The sequence below is a fragment of the Rhinolophus sinicus genome, chromosome 14, assembly GCF_057876585.1.
Source record: "Rhinolophus sinicus isolate RSI-liver-muscle chromosome 14, RSI-T2T, whole genome shotgun sequence".
NCBI lineage: Eukaryota > Metazoa > Chordata > Mammalia > Chiroptera > Rhinolophidae > Rhinolophus > Rhinolophus sinicus.
This window is the reverse complement of record NC_142514.1, coordinates 63,243,032-63,262,270: the sequence shown is the minus strand read 5'-3', so window position 1 is coordinate 63,262,270 and position 19,239 is coordinate 63,243,032. Positions and strand designations below refer to the sequence as shown.

General features: G+C 38.2%; 1 protein-coding gene across 1 annotated transcript in view; it reads right to left on the bottom strand.

Annotated features, from left to right (window-relative positions):
* Nucleotides 1-704: 704 nt before the first annotated feature.
* SPATA1 (spermatogenesis associated 1) overlaps nt 705-19,239 on the bottom strand; it is a 69,200-nt gene continuing 50,665 nt past the window's right edge. The window contains exon 14 of the mRNA XM_088791252.1: nt 705-764. Coding sequence (XP_088647378.1) covers nt 720-764 — 45 coding nt within the window. The 3' untranslated portion in view covers nt 705-719. The remainder of the gene's footprint in view (nt 765-19,239) is intronic.

Below are 19,239 nucleotides of genomic sequence, written 5' to 3'. Positions count from 1 at the left end.
TGCAAATACAGAGGGTGCCAAAAAAATGTATACACATTTTAAGAAAGAAAGAACTGTATTAAACTTACAATGATGGTAACCACTTTGAGCACCTCTTGTAATTGCAGAAGTCAAATGTGACTTGTATTCATCTTTTGTTATCGGCATATATTGTTTGAATTTTAACACAGTTTTTTCCTTTCTTAAAATGTGTATACATTTTTTGGCACCCTCTTTATATTCATATTTGCTAAACTATTATTTTTATAATTAAATTTTACAGTCATATTAGCTATTAAATTTTTTTTGGATTGACTATTTACTACTGTCTAAGTGACAGTAAGCATAATCATTCTCATTATCAACTAATTTGAAAAGGTAATTTTCCAATTAATAAATATACACCAATAGCTATTAAATTTTAAGACTATTTAAAACTGAAAATTATGCAATATAGTACTGTCAAATAATATGTAATGGATTCGAAACCATAAAAAATACCCAAATAACCACCGTGCCGCCTTTATATGCGTACATCTAGTATTCTCTGAAACCGTTTGTAATACGCACACGGAAAGTGAAAAGATATAAATCTAATGATTTACATAAAACATTGCCAAGGAGAACAAAGGTTAAACAAATGTGTTCAAATAAATATTTAAAGTCTTAGACAAATACAAATCTTAAATTAACATACCTAATTGAAGTGGTAAAAGTGTATTAATTTTATTCTGTGCCAGTTAAGCTTTTAATGTGCGTAACTCTGGAATTGCTTGTTTTCTCATCTATAAACAGAATTACCTTTCAAAAATGAACTTCATTTTACCCTTTTAAAATTACATAATTGTCATGTAAATAAGTTTTTTTTTTGTTTTTTTTTAACTGCTTTAACTGTCTTCTCTCATTTCCCTTTAATGCCTTCACTGCCACTGGATTATTATGGTAAATACAGAGGGTGCCAAAAAAAATTGTATATACATTTAAAAAGTAAAAAAGTGTATGAAAATTACACTGATGGTAACCACATATGATGACAACCATATATATGTATCATATATATGTATCATATATATATATATATATATATATATATATATATATGAAAATAACCACAGAGAATGAGATAATTACGCAAGCGAGAGAAAAAAATTCAATGGGAGCTCAGAGATCTCAGTGGTTTGTCAGATTTATTTATGAATGATTGCAATACATGAAAACCACTTCTTTTAAATATTTTATGGACACTTTATACTGATTCACAGGGTCCTTTTCTTTTAATTTTTACCAGAATTTTCCTAAATTTTACTTTGGACTTGTTATAACATGCATCTTTTCACGATTTACTTGTTATTGAATTTTTTTCCACTCGTGCTCTTTGTTGTTAAGGGAACAGTTTTAAGACAGTCAATCCTTACTACCTTTATGCTATTGACACCCAAATTTAAAACACCAAAATATTCTATTTCAGGATAAATGTTGTAATCTGATTAGGAGAAATGCAAATTATCTTAACTTCTATGATGAGATTCATTTTGTGTGTATCCAATTTTCTCTTAAGTCAGTCAACTGCACGCTGTACCTCAGTGATCTGGATTATAAGTAATTCTGTGTGAGATTTATAAAGACATCCTTACTAAGGATAACATCTATATATTTTTATTTTTAACTGCCTTACTAATATAAACTGCAATGTGATAACAAATATCAAAAGAGCAAATCATGAAAATAACCTATTCCATAAAATAAACTTATTGCTTTGGAGTAAATTGCTACTGACCAGTTGATTTCTTAAGTTTTAGGGACCACTTTCTCTTCTGTTCTACTACCATTATTCATGTATTATAAAAATAAACAGATATTTGTAAAAGTTACCATTAAATTAGGACCATAAAAGCCAACAACTATTACTATAAAAGGAATATGCTGGGTTTCAGATATTAGCAATGCTTTAGAAATTGGCATAATGCTCTTGCTCTATCAGCTGAATATGATGAGAATTACTTTAAAATATTTAATAATGAGATACTATGTTTTACATAAGAAAACTTATTTAATACAAGAAAATATATTTAATATAATAAGCTTTTTTGGTTACTTTTGTTCAAAAAGTTTCTGAGGTATAATGATAAACAAAGAAATTATTTAAAAATCTAAGCTGCCATTGTGAAAAAACACTAGTGTATATTGAACTTCATAAAATAGTAAGACAGAAAGTATCAACTATGCTTTAAATAAGTATCAGCTAATATGGAGAAAACATTACTTGAGGCTGTTTGGTTTTTACATCAAATTTATCTAAAATAAACTTTTACTCATAGAAACCGAGAATATATTGGTGGTTGCCAAGGATGGTGGGTGGAAGAAATAGGTGAATGGGCCAAAAGGTACAAATTTCTAGTTATAATATAAATAAGTTGGGGGATGTGACGTACAGCCTAGTAACTATAGTTAACAATATCTATTGTATATTTAAGAGTTAAGAGACTAGCTCTTAAAGGTTTTCATTTTAAGAAAACAGTTGTAGCTGAGAGATAATAGATGTTAACTATTAGGTTTGTACAAAAGTTATTGCAGTTTTGCAATTATTTTTAATTTTTTAAATCACAATTACTTTTGTACCAACCTAATAGATATATTGGAGTAATCATTTCATAGTATACACATATATCAAATCATTGTGTTGTACGCCTTAAATCGACACAATACTATGTCAATTATATCTCCATAAAACTGGAAAATATAAATGAGTAAACTTTCAATATTTCAATATGCCTCAGGTTAAAACTATACTCTTAATAATAACTAACATATTACACAATTTTTTTTTGGATAAGTGGGATCAACCAACAAAATTAACCTGAAAAATGGCCTCTGAAATTTGTTGTTTAAATATCTGGTGGAATTACTCAATTAAACGTTGACCTGGTCTCTGATTTTTCAGATTCAAGACTATTTCAAAATTAGTTGATCAAAATTTAATATAATTTAAAAATTTCTTTGGAAAACCAATACCTGATTCCGTGGGTATAAATAACCCCCACACACACTGAAAAAGAGGAGTGCATACCATGTTCGTGCCCCTCTGTATTGCATCACGTGTTCATCTCCCCCATAAATAAGAAAAGTGACGCTGGCCTCAGGTACAGATTTGATCCTAATTGGTCTAAGTCAGCACATAGCACTCTCTGGTAACTACCAGCAGTCCACGGTGGGCCTGGTTAACACCCCACCAGGCAAAAGGGAAAGCTTTACATATTCCATGCATCTGGAAGAGGTTCTCTCTGGGTATGGAGGGAGACAGCCTTACTTACCATTGGCCACTCTAATGCTACCATGAGGGAAAGCCATCTTATAATGAATCCAACACTAGAAAATAATGGGAGAAATATCAGAAGCACCTGGGCCCTTAAAGACATCAGTAAGCTGCTGAATGTATCTCCTTAGCATCCATTACATGAGATCATGAATTTTCTTATTTCAACCAGGTTAAATCAAGGTTTTGCTACTTGTGCCCTAGCATCTGAAATATGATTAATGAGAAACAATGAGAAAGCATATATCTTGACTAGAACTTCTCTAATAGAATGTGAACACTTTTATAGCACCTTAGAGTCTGCGATGTTTGCCAGATTCTTTGGTCTCATTTTGATCTCCCTGGCTTCAAGTTGCATGAGCAATTTTTTATAGTAAAGTTCTAAATCTTCTCGAAGTTTTGTTAAAACCTCCTCCAATGATGCTGTGACTTTCTTTGTTTCAAAGTGCTTTTTCTTCCAACCATCAAAGGCTAAAAAAAAAAAAAAAAAAAAAAAAAGCAAAGGCTATAGTTTGAATCTGATTAAAGGATTAAACTTTTCATCCTTGAAAGGACCCTAGAGTTATATTACACTCTTCCACTCCCCTCTTCTTTTTTCCTTACATGCTGAGGAAATTAGAACTAAGAGCAAAATGCTTATTGGATAATAAAAGTACTTTACAAATATAGTAAAACACTGTAAATCCAGGAACCACAACCAAGTTCTTCTTTAAGCTTGTAATCATTTCTGGAGCACCTTTATTTAATGTACTACCAATAACCAAATGCATATATTTTTATTTTGATTACTTTTCCATTACTTTTAAAATCTGATTTGATTATGGGAAAGTTATTTATATAATTATAATTGAAAAAAAGAGGAATAATATACTTTTTCAGATTTTTCCTCATCATTTTCAGCTCCCAAAATGACTTATATTTTATGATATTAGCTGATTCTGAGACATCATTCATCAAAATTATCCCAAATATATCTGCAAAATTGTGTGGGGCAGAATTTCTCAAACCTGAGATACTTAATTAGAAATTCAGTACTGCCAGCTAGGAATCACTTAGGCACCAGTGAGAATCTTCTAAGTACAAACTTAACAGCAACACAAACTACATGCTAGCATTCCAGATTTGTTTACTTTTTTAAGATTATAAAAAAAAATCAAACCCCACATGAAGTTCTATGTGGTGATTTGTTTAAAATTATATAACTACAAGGAACTTAACTCAAAATTTGAACTTCTGCCCTGTATCGAATCCTCATGCACTATATAGTATGTATGCACTATCTTCCTAGCTGGTCTCTCTGCTTCCATTCTGGCCTCTCTACAAGCTATTCCGTATAGCAGTCATTTTGATTTTTCTAAAATATTTTAAGAATCATGTAAATCCTTAGCTTAAAAATCCTCCAATGGCTTACCACCTTACTGAGAATAAAATCCAAACTCCTTGAATTGGCCTCTGTTCCTTGCTGAATTTTTTATTTTATCTCCCTCTATATTCCTGCTTGTTTATCACAGACTTCAACCCACTGGCCTTGTTTCAGGTCTAAGACCACAAACTCATTCCTATCTTAGGACCGTGACATTTAGTGTTCCTTTTGTTCAGGCTGTTTTTCCCTCTCTTTACATGCCTACCTCCTTATTAATTAAATCGTAGTGATGTCTCCACAGAAATGGTGTCCTTGGAACCAAAGCATCTCTCCTGCCCTAACACTCTGTATTACGATCTTTTAAATTATGCTCTTCACAGTTCTAATCAGTAGCTGATGTTGTCTTACTTCTTTATTGTCTGTCTGCTCCCCTATCCCCATTAGAAGCAAGCTCCCTAAGGGCATGGCCACATTTGTCTTATTTACTGCTGTATCCTAGGCTTTTAAAACAATGCTGGGAATTGAACACATAGTAGGCTCCATAAATGCTCGTGTTTGACGGCTGAGACATGCCTTTATCTGGAAATATTCCTGTTGAAGTAGAAAATGACTGATCATTCTCATTTTATAGAAAGAAAGAATGAGGCACAAAGGAGAAATTTCTTGCCTAATAAAAGGCTGATCTGCTATGAGAATCCTGGTGCTGTGATTTCCAGTCCATTGTGTTAGGTCAGTTACGGGCATGGTCAAAGCGGCCAGGAGCCAAGCCAGACCCCTCCTCGCAAGACGGAAACTGGGGCCCCTGGCATTTCCCTGAAAAGGCAGCAGACCTTGGTGCCATAAACAACTCCCGGATGCAGCTGCTCATGCCCGATCTGCGCTGGGGGGGCCTGCTCAACTGCCACCTCACTCAGCCAACCCCCACCCCAAAAATCGCATATATGTCTCCCTCGCTCTGCCCTGGGCGCGACTTCACCGGCCCCATCTGCGGACCGGTGAACCTCGCCGGACAGCGCAGAATAAAGTATTCACCTTTCTCAACCCGCCTGACTCGCTTAGCCTCATTATCTCGCCGCAAGCCTTACACAGTGTTCAAATTTGTTTCATAAAATTGCTTGTTTAACATTACAACAAGGCTATCATTGCCACCACTTCCAGGACATACTTTAATATTAGGAGGTAGAACCCTCAGAAATATCTCCTGACAGTGTCTGAAATCTTCAGGCAGTTACAGTACTGAAACAATAATTTTCTGTAAATTGAGAATCCTAAACCAGTTAATTCCATATAAATCTTTTAACCCTTAGAATTCTCAAGAACAACCCAAAATGCAGGCCTGTCAAATCATTGAGCACCTTGCAAACCATTATCCTATACTTTCTCCGCACTGGGTCATTTTTTCCATTTCCACCAGTTCCAGTAACAATGTTTCTGATTGTATTCTAAGAAAACTACCTACTTGTCCTACCTAATTCTCTCATTCATTTAGTCCTTCATTCAGGTCAGCAAAGCAGACAGACATCCCAACAAATTTCAGCACCTGGGGGAGTCTAAGGGACTGCAAGAAGGCTTCTAGAGTAAGTGATATCTAACCTGAAATAGAATGGTTAGTAGGAAATAGCCAGGTGAACTGGGAAGATGGGGCCGAAGGGGAAGAGAGGACAGGCAGATGCAGATGGCAGAGGGAAACGCGTGCCTGAAGGCCTGCAGCCAAGAGGAGGCACGCTTCAGATGCTAGCACATCTTTTCCTGGAAGCCTTTCTCGATCTCTCCATCTAACTTTGGTGTTCTTCTTCTGTGTTCCTATGCACAGCGTTCTGTGGTGCCGTTATCATGGTGTCCATCAGGATGTATCATCACTGCTTAACTGAATTATTATTTCCCCAGGGGGCTGTAAGGTCTGCGAGGACAGTGACCAGATCGTGTCTGCCTCTCAGTATCTCCTCAGCCCGTGGAACAGTGGTGAAATTCAGTAGGCACTTAATAAATACTTATTCAGTAAATGGACTGAACAACAAAGAAACAAATATATGAATGTCACATAAAAATATTTGATTTTAATAAAAAAATTGCCTCCATACCATAAAGCATTGTATAAAATAAAGAGTTGAACTATAATTTCATGCTTTGTGTATTGAACTTATATCAATAGTGTACTACTTAAATCATAATAGCAAAACAGTAAATATTAACTATAATTTTATTCTTTATTCTGAAAGCGAAATTCTGTATAAATTACATTCCTTTTTGTGTTGAAAGATATGTTAGCCTTTACTCCTACTTTGTTGTATTATTCTTTTTCTAGTTTGTTTTCTTTTCTTTTCTTAATTTATGTGGTCAGGATCCCACAGGATAATGACAGACCCCTAATTTAGAATCTCCACTCATCTTCCCAACTACCATAAAAATAAGCAAAGAAAATCATCCACATTATGTCTACTGCATAACTAGGATACAGATTTTACTCATACTTCATGTATGTGGAAAAATAAACACCCAACACCAGTAGAGTGTGCCCAGGAGTCTACATTTGAGCAGTCAGACACGTATTAGGTTGGTGCAAAAGTAACTGCGATTTAAAAGGTTAAAAATAATTGCAAAAATCGCAATAACTTTTGCACCAACCTAACAGTACTTATTAAAGAGAACTATAAGCAGATAACACAGATTATGTCAACCACAGTTTAGCCTAGGAGAGGGTCCTCCATGCAGTGCAGACATACTGAGAGTAAGAACAAGATCTTGTACATCAGAGCACTTTCTATGAGGAATCCAGAAAAGGGGGGGCTTGTAAAACGTAGGGGGCCAGAGATGATAATTATGGGAAGACGTAGCTTCTGAGAGAGAGAAAAATGCTCTGGAAGCGAAAGGTATTCCTTCGGGGTAAGAAGAAAGTGGCTAAGATATCCAGAAGAAAACAGACCCCTTTCCATAAACACCCCATTTCTTTTAAAATAAATAAACTGCATTTCAGTATATCAACAGAAGAGGGCGCTCATAACGTAAGAAGCAGAAAAGCCACCAAAGCACCACTCCCTGTTCCTCTATAAGAACACCTGTTACTACTGATACTGAAAAATGCAACACAAATGAACATATACAAACAGCATCTACAAAGTATCTAGCATCCACAGAAAGTTACTTTTTAAAAACCTTCAAAATTGAGAACTAAAACAAAATTAAATAACAAGCAGCCATAAAACGGAGAACTTTCGCTCCCTAACTAGATTGAATATAATTAAGCAGGCTTTCGCAGATATGAATGGACACTATAAATTGAAAATTTAATAACTCAGAATAAAAACCGAAGATGTAATTGGAAGCTCGCCAAACTGAAAAATAAATTAAAGAAAAAACAAAACTGTCTCAAAAATGAATAAATTAGCAGGTATCCAAGAAGGAACAGATACAACCAAAATCACAGTAAGGATAACAGAGAATAAAAGTAAAGGAGCAAAGAAAATGAAATGTAAACAGAGTAGTAAAATGGAAGAAAGTAACAGAAATAAAAGATAAAAAAAGATCTAAGCTAAGACAAGTTGCGGTCCCTGAAAAAGAAAAACAAAACAATGAATGGTGTTGTTGTTTATTTTAGAAAACATTCTGGAAACAAAAGAAGTCCTGATTTTCATACTGAAAGGGCCCACTGTGTACCCAGAAGAATCTGACCTAGAATTCTCAACTGAGATACAAGCTGGTAAAATTATTACACATTAAAGGAATCCTCTGGCTTTTTAGACCAAATTACCTTAGCCAGTTTACAGAGAAAAAAAAAATCAGGGTGGCCTCACATTTTTTGATAGTAACACATAAAGTAAGACATCCGTAAAGCAACATTTTAAAGAAACTCAGAGAAAAACGGTATAAGCCAAGAATGTTGCAGTCGATCAAACTGTTCAAGTATCCAGACTCTAGAGCAGGGGTTAGCAGGTTTGGTCAAAGGCCAGAGAGTAAATAATTGAGGCTCTGTGGGCCACATATGATCACTGTCATATTCTTTCCTCAACTCTTTAAAAATGTGAAAAATATGAGTAGGTGGCAGCCTCACAAAACAGCCTGCAGGCCATAGTTTCCCCACCCCTACTCTAGACAAAGTTTATAATGTGGGAGAAGTAAGGGAATATTGTACATAGAAGATCTTTCTATTATAAACTGGGCTTAATACAAGCAAGAGATGATTGAAAAATCTTCTGCAAAAGAACTGGCAGTAAGTATTGAACATATTCAGTTACAGATCTGAGACTAAAACAGAGATGAGGGAGCACAATATATAAATGTTACATTCTTTGACAAAGTAGAAATAACACAGGTAAAAATACATGAGAGAAAAAAGTAGGGAAAAGGGTGATTTTTTGATTGTCCTGAATGTAGCAGGTAGGAGTCAAGAGTAATTTTAGAGCTAACAAATCAAAAGCAGAAGTACCAATTAAAAAAAAAAAAAGAGGACTGAGAATACTATATCAATGTATTAGTATAAAGGTAAACACTAGAACAAAAATACAACCTTTCTAAATATCAGGAAGGGTAAAAATGCAAACTACCACATAGCAACATATAGCAACTATAGCATAAAATAAAATGACAAATGTGACATCAAACATATCAGTCTTATCAATAATGTAAACAGACATAGGTCATGTACTAAATAAATGAAAGAGATTTTCAGACTGTCTCACAAAGCAAACCCAACTCTACACTGTACATAAAAGACATACCTAAAATAAAGCAATTCAGAAAGGCTGAAAAAAAGTGGGGGAGTTAGATGGGGAATATCAAAAATGTAAACAAGAAGAAGCAGAGGTTGAAATGCAGGACTGAGAATTCTAGCCAAAAAAGCATTAAATTAGTCAAACAACGACATTTCATAATGCAAATGTGGTAATACTAATATTCCCATAAGAACAACTTTGTTCCAAATAACACACTAAAATCTAAATAAATCAGAAACTATAGGAGATATAAGGATAAAAAGTAACACGCTAATAACAAGAGATTGTACTATACCATTTTCAGTCTAAGACATAGAAGAAGAATGTGGAAAAAAATAAGGATATGGAATAATTATACAATGTAGTCAGCAAGATACACTATAGACATGGCACACAAGAGGGGAAGATATTTGCAACATACATAAGCACCAAAGGGCTCATCTTTCACAGTATATTAAAAATTCACATTAATCTGAAATCTATGGTAGACAACCTATAGAAATACTTGAAAAGGTACTTCCAAACAAAGTTATAAAAATGAAGTCTATAAAATATAAAATCATGATCCTATTTTATGGGTAATCCAGGAAATCAAAATCCAAACCTCAGTGAAATAGCATTAAGCATCCACCAGACTGACAACATTTTTAAAGCCTGAAGACAGCATGTTTTATTAATATCCGGCAACAACAGAGCAATGATTTGCTGAAGATGGCATGCCTTTGCTCCAAAACATACGTAATTACAGCTCTGTGGGGCTCAGAGCTGTGATCGCCCTCCCTGGGCTTGTCTCAGACTCCATGCAGCACTACAGTGCACGACACATCAAGCATCGCTGGATTAGCTGGACATTAAAACCCAAGTGGCAGCACCACTTGCAAGGCCGCTTGAACCACCTGGTGAGCCTTCTCTTGCTTTGGGCCCACTCAGCTGGCAGTCTTTTAGATTACTCGATTGAAAAACAAAAAGATTGGAGCAGCACATTCGAATGTGTTAAATCTCTCTCCAAATCCCAGAGGTCCATCAAGTGACTCGTTATCAGTGGTAGCTGGGGCAAGATACGAAAACATTGGCTTTCAACTCAAAGGGCGTACATTCCTCAACAGATCCCAGACCATGGAACTCTCAGGAATTTCACTGAATTGGCAGGCTCCTGAACTTTCTTCAGGCTTATCTCAGTCCTCCAACTTTGAAGGTTAGAAAACTTAGATGACTGGAAAAATCCATGCTACCTGTGGAAAATGAGGCTGAAGAAAATAATCAGAATCCCAAATGCCCGACAACTACTGAGCTAAAGGGCAGTGACCAGGGCCCAGTTGTGATATTAGCACGTGGTTCCTGTAATTCAGGAAAGAAGGGAAACGTACTTTTGTTCAGCCTGGAGTTGCCAATATCCCAAATGGCTTCTTGTGTACTAAGAGAACATTAACTTTCCTGAGAAACATCAGCTTAGCTAATATAACAGGACCCTTCACCAGATTATGACTGTACATTTTTGCAACACGACTCACATGCTGACAGGCTGTGTCCAGCATAATTCTGAAGAAGCTACACCACCAGTTTACAGGGAACAAACACACGGACACCCCTGTGGTAGAGATGTGTGCAGTAGGCTGCCTTGGGTCTTGCTATCCGTCTTTAAACATCCCACGGGAGACTCGGGTTCCATGTCAGCAAGGGAGACCTGCCTCTCTTCAGGCTGGAGCACAGAGGGCAGATGAGCAGTTACTGCCCCCGGCCTGGCCTTGGCCTGCCTGAGGCTCCGCTTGACCTCCTCAGTGACCCTGAGGGAACAGCCTCCAAGGGACAGGCTCCTGCACACTGAATCCAGAAATGGCTTGTGCTTCCTCCAGAAGGCCAATTCCTTTCTCTCTTTTTACCTTTCATTAACCAGCGAGGACAAGCGATAATGCTAGGGCCAAATAGTTTTAAAGAGGTAAACCTGGGATTAGAATTCAGGTCCTTTGATTCTGTCCAAAATCACAAGTGCTGAAAGGGCAGCACTGATCCCAATAGAATCATGGTGACGAACAGGATCAATGTGCTGTGAACCAGGGCTGTCATCAGGAGGCCAGGTTAGCTCCCTATTAAATTACGTCTCATTAGTTGATCTGGCCCCTGACGTCTGGGGAGGTATGTTTCTGGCTGTGCAGACATGTGGGGTATGTTGGAACATGACAGTTCTTTTAACAAGAGCAGGTTGTGTGCATGATACTGAACTGCAGTTTCTCTTGGCAAAATTGCCACCAGTGCCACCATGGCCACCGTAATCACCGTCCTCATCAGCTCCATGTCAGCATAGTCCATGTGACCACGAGAGCAATTTCAAACGTTTGCTCTCAACCAGAGCAGACCAGTATATCAACCAGAATACGAGAGAGTCCTGTCTGTATCTTGAACGCTGTGGAAGAAATGGACATTGCAAAGTGGTTGGTACATCCACACTGTTACAGGTTGAACTGTGTCTCCTCAATAGTCATAGGTTGAAGTCCTAACCCCCCAGTTCCTAGGAATGTAGCATTATTGTATTGTCACACAGCAGCCTAACCAACTGTCCCCTTGTACCTGCCCCTAAAGAAAGAAGAGTCTGTGAGACTGTTCCATTCAGGGAGTTTGCTTCACCTTTGTGCTTACACCTCCTGTCTCTCTGTTTGGGCCCCAAAAGATGGCTGGTCAGTCAATGATGGGTAAGATTCCTGATGGAAGGAACAATCCAAGCCAATGCAGTCACATGGGGACCACCAGGAGAACTCACGGGGTCGATAGAGGTGGGCACAGCCCCCCACCTTCCCCCGGCTAAGGAGAGCTTCTGCCTATGTAGCTATATCCCTTCCCACAACCTGCTTGGGAAGTGAGTCAATGATGGGATAACATCAGTTCTCCTTCCATTCTTATCAATAAGTTTCAGCATAAAGGGTTTGTCCCTGGGGAGGCACATACCATAATTGTTAAGATGTCATGGGACTTTCTGTTCCGGCTGTTTGCAGGCAAGGGTGATTGATTTGAATCAGTTTTCTGCTATGATGTATGAGACTCACAGACCGTGGAGAAAACAATGCTACTTCCTTGTGTGTACATCAATAAAAGCCAGAAGGTGGCCCGATTCGGGGCTCTCAGTCCTATGAGGCTGGGAGACCCTTGGCCCCTGTTTCATAACTTCCTTGATTTCTGTTTCTCTCTTAATCCTTCTCCGCCCCTTCTCGTTCTCTCATTGCCTGTGTTGCGCTGGACGTGACGATTTGAAGATAGGGTCTTTAGTAGGTTAAAATAAAGTCATTAGGGTGGGCTCTGATCCCATTTGTATAGTGTCCTTTATAAAAAAGGAGACAGACTGGCAGAGCAGGAGAATATCATGGAAACATGAAGATGACCACCTACCAGCCAAGGAGAAGCCCGGAAGAGATCCTTTTCTCACAGCCCTCGGAAGGAACTGTCCCTGCCATTACCTTCTTTCCTCTACAACTATCAGACAATCACTTTCTGTTGTTTAAGCCACTGGATTTGTGGTACTTTGTTATGGCAGCTCTAGCAAACTATATACAGACACCAGATGAAATACTGTGTGTATCTCCGTGGAGGGGGACTGCAGAAACAAGTCATAAAGATGAGAAACACATAGGCTATGAAATGAAAGCTTCCACTTGCTTCTCAGTTCTGCCTCTGGCGTTTTCTCAGAGCCTGATTGCGATAATAGGTAATGGACACCTTTTCAGTGGTGGTCCATGGAGACAAAAGCCATGTTTACAGGTTGACAGCTTGTTTTCAAAATCCAAGTGGAATGTATGAGGCCACACTGTCTCTTTGTATTCAGGATGGACTGGCTCATATAAGACACAATTTCAAGGGATGAATGTAAAGTCGTTTCTTAAGTAAACTGACTGCACAGTTAAATGAAAGAGATCCGGTGCAAAATACTTCCCGTCAAACAGAGGTAGCAAAGGGGTTTTAGTTATCGTGAATTTACTATGAGCCAAGAGGGCTACTGCTGCCCAGGAAGCTAGGGAATACCATTCATGTGCAGGAAGCATTAGGCATTGCAGCTCAGAGAAGTTAGCAATTCTGTTGTACGCTGCGTTGGCCAGATCATGTCTGACCTGGAATGCAAACATTCAACTTATATATATCCTTAAAGCTCATCAAAAAGGGTTGTGGGTGGGATGGTAAAAAGTCTGGAAAGTATGTTATATGAGGAACATTGACAAAAGTTGATTAGTTAGCCAAGAAAAGGAAGGATTTGAGAAGCAGAGGAGGAGACAATATGTGTTGTCTATCCTCATATACATGAAGGGTACCAGGTGAGGAAGGGATTGTAGGTGTTCTAGAGGTCCACGAGAGAAAGAACCAGGACCAATGAAGGTAAAGGTAGATAATTTCAGGCTCAGCTTAGGAAGCTATTTGTAATTATTAGTTTCCTTAAAACAGGCCGGCTGCTTTGTGGGGTGGTGAGCTTGTTATACTGGAAGACCCACAAAAAAGGCTGAACACCATCTCTTACAGGAGGGGAAGACAGGTGTAAGGGGGGACTTTGAGAGCTGCTATTCAAAGGTATGGTAAGGATGGCTCATGCAGATTCCAGAAGCCATCCTGGCCCATGCTGCTCACTTTTTGGCAATCTTGGGCTATGTCACTGTCATGCAGGGTGTCATGCGGGGTCTCTAGTCCCGCTCCCCACATAAGAACGCAGGATATGGTGAGGCCAGAAAGGAACACCAATGGAGCCATAGATAGGGGAGTCATACCACTACGTTCTCGCTGGTGGCTGGGTTGGAGACACAGGAAGCAGGAGCCACATGATCCGCAATCTGCCGTCCACTTCTCTGCCAACCAACCTCACTTGCTAGCTGCAATCCGCCGTGCTTCTCTGGCAACCAACACACCAATCCCTAACATAGCCACGGCAGTTATATCAGTGGCTAATGGCTAACCGGTGATAGCTGACGGCCAACTAGTCACAGCTGACGGCCATCCACTACCCGAGCCAGCACCTTTCCACGTGAGGCCGAGAGCCTGACAACTGCTCTCTGGAACTCTGTCCCCACAGTCACCTTAGTGGTGACTTGTTTTCTCCATCCCAGCAAACAGCATATAGTCTCGTTATCTAATTTAAGTGACCATCTGCTAAAATAGTGTTGCTTTGGTTGCTGAAAATGGTCCTGGGAAGCTGTGCTGTTCCATCTGACCTGATAGACACTTGCTCAAAGGCCAGAAAAGATGGGGCTCCCACACTCCTGCCCAGCCTTAGACTTGCTCTTCCCAGTGGTGAGATGGAGACTGCATAGCGTACTTGGTATAATCATGGACTTTGAGCCACGTTGCCTCAGTTTAAATCCTAGCTCCATGCCTTACTATCTGAGCAAAACTGTTATTTAACCTCCAGTGCCCCTTTGTTTGTAAATTAGAGAGGACAGTGATCGAAACTGTCTCGTAGGTTGTTGTGAGAATTAAATGAGCAGAGGGATGCTAGTACATACTTTGAACAGAGTCCACTGCTACATATTTTATATTCCATTTTTAACTTAACTGCCCACGGGCAGACACCTGCATTAGCTGCCTACTGATATTTAAACAGGAGAATCCCTAAATGCACAAATTAACTTTCAAAATGTTATTTTCTTCTAGAATCCACTGGTGTTGATGAGCAGAGGAACCTAGACCACAGGTGTGAGGATTTAGTCAAAATCTCACAGCATGTTCCTGTAGTAAAATGCAATAGTGTGTATCAAGCTAAATCCACGAGATTAGACCATTGGACCACTGTGTTTATAATTATTTTATTTTTTACTGGGAGTCATAGATTTTATTTAACTGGATATTTGGTAATATGAAAGTAATATTATCCCATCCAATTCATTGTTTTATTTTAACAAACTGTTTTGAAACTTGGAAAAGAATGACCTTAACTATGAATGCTGTAATATATTAATTCTAATAAATTTTGAATTTTAAAAAGAAAATGTGAATGTATAGAAACTCAGCTGATTTTTGCATGTTGATTTTTATATCTTGCGACTTTCTTCAATTTCTTCATTAGTTCTAATATTTTTTGGGTGGTGCCTTCATGGTTTTCTATATATACAATCATGTCATCTGCTAACAGAGACAATTTTTCTTCTTCCTTTCCAATATGAATACTTTTCTTTCACTGATCTTTTCCCATTTTTCTGAATAATGTTTTATACTTTTCTACATAGAGGTCTTGTATCTTGCATACTTGTTCAATTCAATTGCATATGTTTGATATTTTATGTTGCTACTGTAATTTTTATTTTTTACTCTATGGCATGCGCTTGTAGATCAGTAGATTAACTTGAGGGACATGCAATTATAGAATTGTGAATGGTTCTATTTTAGAAAAAGTATTTAATTAGATTTAGTTAAATTGCAAAAGTAAATTTAAATTTGTTTTGTTTACAAATATTATAACACAAAAATCTGCACAAGGATGTTTAGACCAAGAGGGGTTTCTGGTCAAGATGGATGAGTAAATGCTGTGCTCCCCTCCTCCCACAACCACATCCAAATTACAACTAAACTACAGAACAACCATCACTGAGAATTGCCCGAAGTCTAGCTGAACAGAAGTCCTGTAATTAAGGATATATAGAAGAAGACATGTCAAGACTGGGAGAAGGGGCAGGACACGGAATAGGCTGGCCCCACACTCTTGTGTGTGCGGTTAAAAATCAAGAGGGCTATCTTGGCTTTGGAGGTTCTCTTGAGGGATAATGGGCCCCAGCCACACACCAGGCTCCGTAGTCCAGGGTTCAAGTGCTGGGAACAGAAGTCTCCATAACTTCTGGCTGTGAAAACCAGCGGAGATTGTGGCTGAGTGAGACAGAGTTTTCTACCATCTGCACCAAGTGTCATCACTTGCACAGAATCCTGATTTTTGGTTCAGGAAAATGTGATCCTTTTACATGTTATTGGTGGAAATGACAAGATAGCAGTGGGTAAGGGGAATGGGAAGGAGCTGAACATAGGAAGCTTTGGGAAAATGGGGCATGAGTGAATTGAGCAGTAAAAGAAATACTATGAAGGCCATTTGAGGACTGTACATGTGAATAATCACTTCTTAGCCTTATACCTAAGATCAAGGACCCTAGTGGTCCATAGATAAACTTAAAAACTGTACACAAAATTTGTATGAACATGCATATACACTATTCTAGAGAGTGCATAGTTTTAGATCCTCAGAAGGAATTGTGAGCTCCCATATGATTAAGAAATTCTGCCATACTAAATGAGGAAAGATTTTTGAAAAGATAGTGAGATGTGAGAAACAAAAACAAAACCCCAAACCCTGTACTTTAGAAAGATTCTGAAAGCACTACACTCATTATGCCAGTGTCTCTCCAATTATATGTCACAACCACCTGCGTCACAATCACCTGGGGCTCTTGCTTGACATTCACATTCCTGGGCCCCATCCAGACGCTGTGAATCAGAATCTCTGGGAATAGGGCCTATGACCCTGTATTTTGAGACTGGCAGGTTATTCTTATCAAGACTAAGGTTTGAAAACCATATAATTATTAGATGGGTTAAAGGAAGGAAAATCTAGAGCCCAGAAAACTAGAAGATGATTACAACAGGCCACGTGAAACAATCTGAGCATTCTCACCATCTGAATGGGTTATTTATGTAACTATTGATAACTAGGCTACTTACAGGTTTCAAAGCAATTTTATTAGAAGTATTCAAGATTGTTTTTGTTTCACCACATATTAATTAGAGACTCTATGGAAAACACTGCTTGGGATTTTGAATGTCAAACTTCTCCAGCTGCAAGTTCCAGACAGACCTGTATATGCCCTTGGGGAAGTTTTCCATTCTAAGAAACGGATTGGAGCAAGTTGGAGGATTTTGTCCTGCTCACATCTAGAGAAGCAACAAAAATTAAGTAGTTAAAGGTACCTAACATATAGTTCTTTAAATCTTGCTCTGTTGTATACATGAGTTGCAAAAGGAACAAAAGGGTAAACGGTGAAAAGCAAGTCTCCCTCATCCCACTTTCTCTCAGGCACCAACTTTTTCCCTCCTCAGAGGCAAACATGTCATTAGCTTCTTATGAATCCTTCCAAGAAGTATATGTATCTCCTATGCATATACAGATACATAAGAAGTCCTCATTTGGGTAGTGTGTAGAAAAGAGTTAATACAACAGGCTTGAGAGTGCCATCCTTAGAAAGGCCTGCTTCCAAGTTTGGCTCTTGGTTGGCCTTTGGGAAGTTCGATTTTAGTTGGTTCCTATCATTTCCAGAGTCTCTAATGAGTTTCCATGGTATAGGACACTGCACAAGTATTGTCACAATTTGATGCTGGAGTACGTATGTTCTATGTTACTCCACAGGGAGCTTGTGCTTGGTTTTCTCCAGATATCACTCCATGTGCCTTTTCCTTTTGCTAATTTTGCTTTGTATCCTTCTGCTGTAATAAAGCTTAGCTGTGAGTATAAGTATTTGCTGAGTCCTGTGAGTTCTAGTGAATTACTGAACTTGGAAGAGGTCTTGGAAACCCCCAACACAGGTAGAAATGTGTTTTCTTCTGTATTACAGAAATATATTCTGAGAAAGAATATATGACACGTAAATACTTTGAAAGTTTGCATGACTTTCCTACTTGGTAATTTGGTAGAACTTTAAGTGGAAATCATATTCTCTTAGAATTTCAAATGATTTCCTTCATTGTCTTTGAGCTTCAGGTGTTTCTGTTGAGGACTGTGATATTCTGATTCTCTATCCTCTGTGACTTTTTTTTTTCCTCTCTGGAAGCTTTTAGGATCTATTCTTTGCTCTTTTATTCTGAAAACTTATGTCCTTCAGTCCTGGAAGATTGTCTTGAATTACTTGATTTTTTTCCCTCTGGACTGTTCTTTCAATTTTATCCTTCTTCTTTGAAGAGTATTTTTGCTTTATTTTCCTTAAATATTCTGTAAGTTCCCCCCCATTTCTGCTATCTTTTTCTGTAATTTCCGAGAACACTCTATTTATCCACTCCTCACAAGCCCCCCTCTCCTATTTTATTGCATTTCTGTTGTGGCTTCATCTTCTCTTATCTTTCCGAGAATATTACTGAGAGTGTTTTGAAGTTTTCACCCTGCAGTGTCTGTTTCCCCTATATTCCTTTTTCTGTTGTTTAAGCTTCTTCTTTTTATGTTATTGAATTTTCTTGTTTTCTATGATTAAAAAAGATAAAAAGTAAAAAGGGAGAAAGCTCTGGGTGGGTGGATCATGCTTTTGACTTTGAATTTCACTTCAGAGTGATCTGGGTGGTGTGTCGAGAAGAACCCTATGTCCATATCTTTGGTCAGGCGTAAGGTCACGTACTTCCCATTTTAGGTATAGTACCCAAGAACCTACTAGAGCATTTACTTTCTCCAGAGAATTCCACCTCAAAACTTCAGCCTAGGTGGAAAGGGGCAGCTGCCAAGAGACATAAGTCTAGAGAAAAAAAATCTAGAGATCTAAAACTGCTTCGAAAGCAGTTTTCACCTAATTCCCCTTATTTTCAGAAATACCCCTACCTCCCCTTCAATGCTAACTCCCGTAGCACCCCTTGCAGTTCCACAAACTTTCAAGGAGTCGATGGTTTAAATTGGGTTGTTTCTTAGCTTTCCCCATTGTTGGGGCTTGGGGCACTTCCCTCTCATACTTGGTGCTTTCCAGCTTCCGAAATTTTGTTGCTGTCGTCTTCTTGTCCTTGTGGGCTTAGGATTTTAGAGGTTTAAAGCACGAGAAAAGCGAAATCAGATGATCGTATTACTATCAATGTTAACTCAGAACGAATATTCGTATTTTAAAAATCTTTTGGCCGTTCCAACCATGTTGCTCAGTGCCTCTTTCCAAGGCCCTCTACTTCTGCAGTTTGGCTTCACC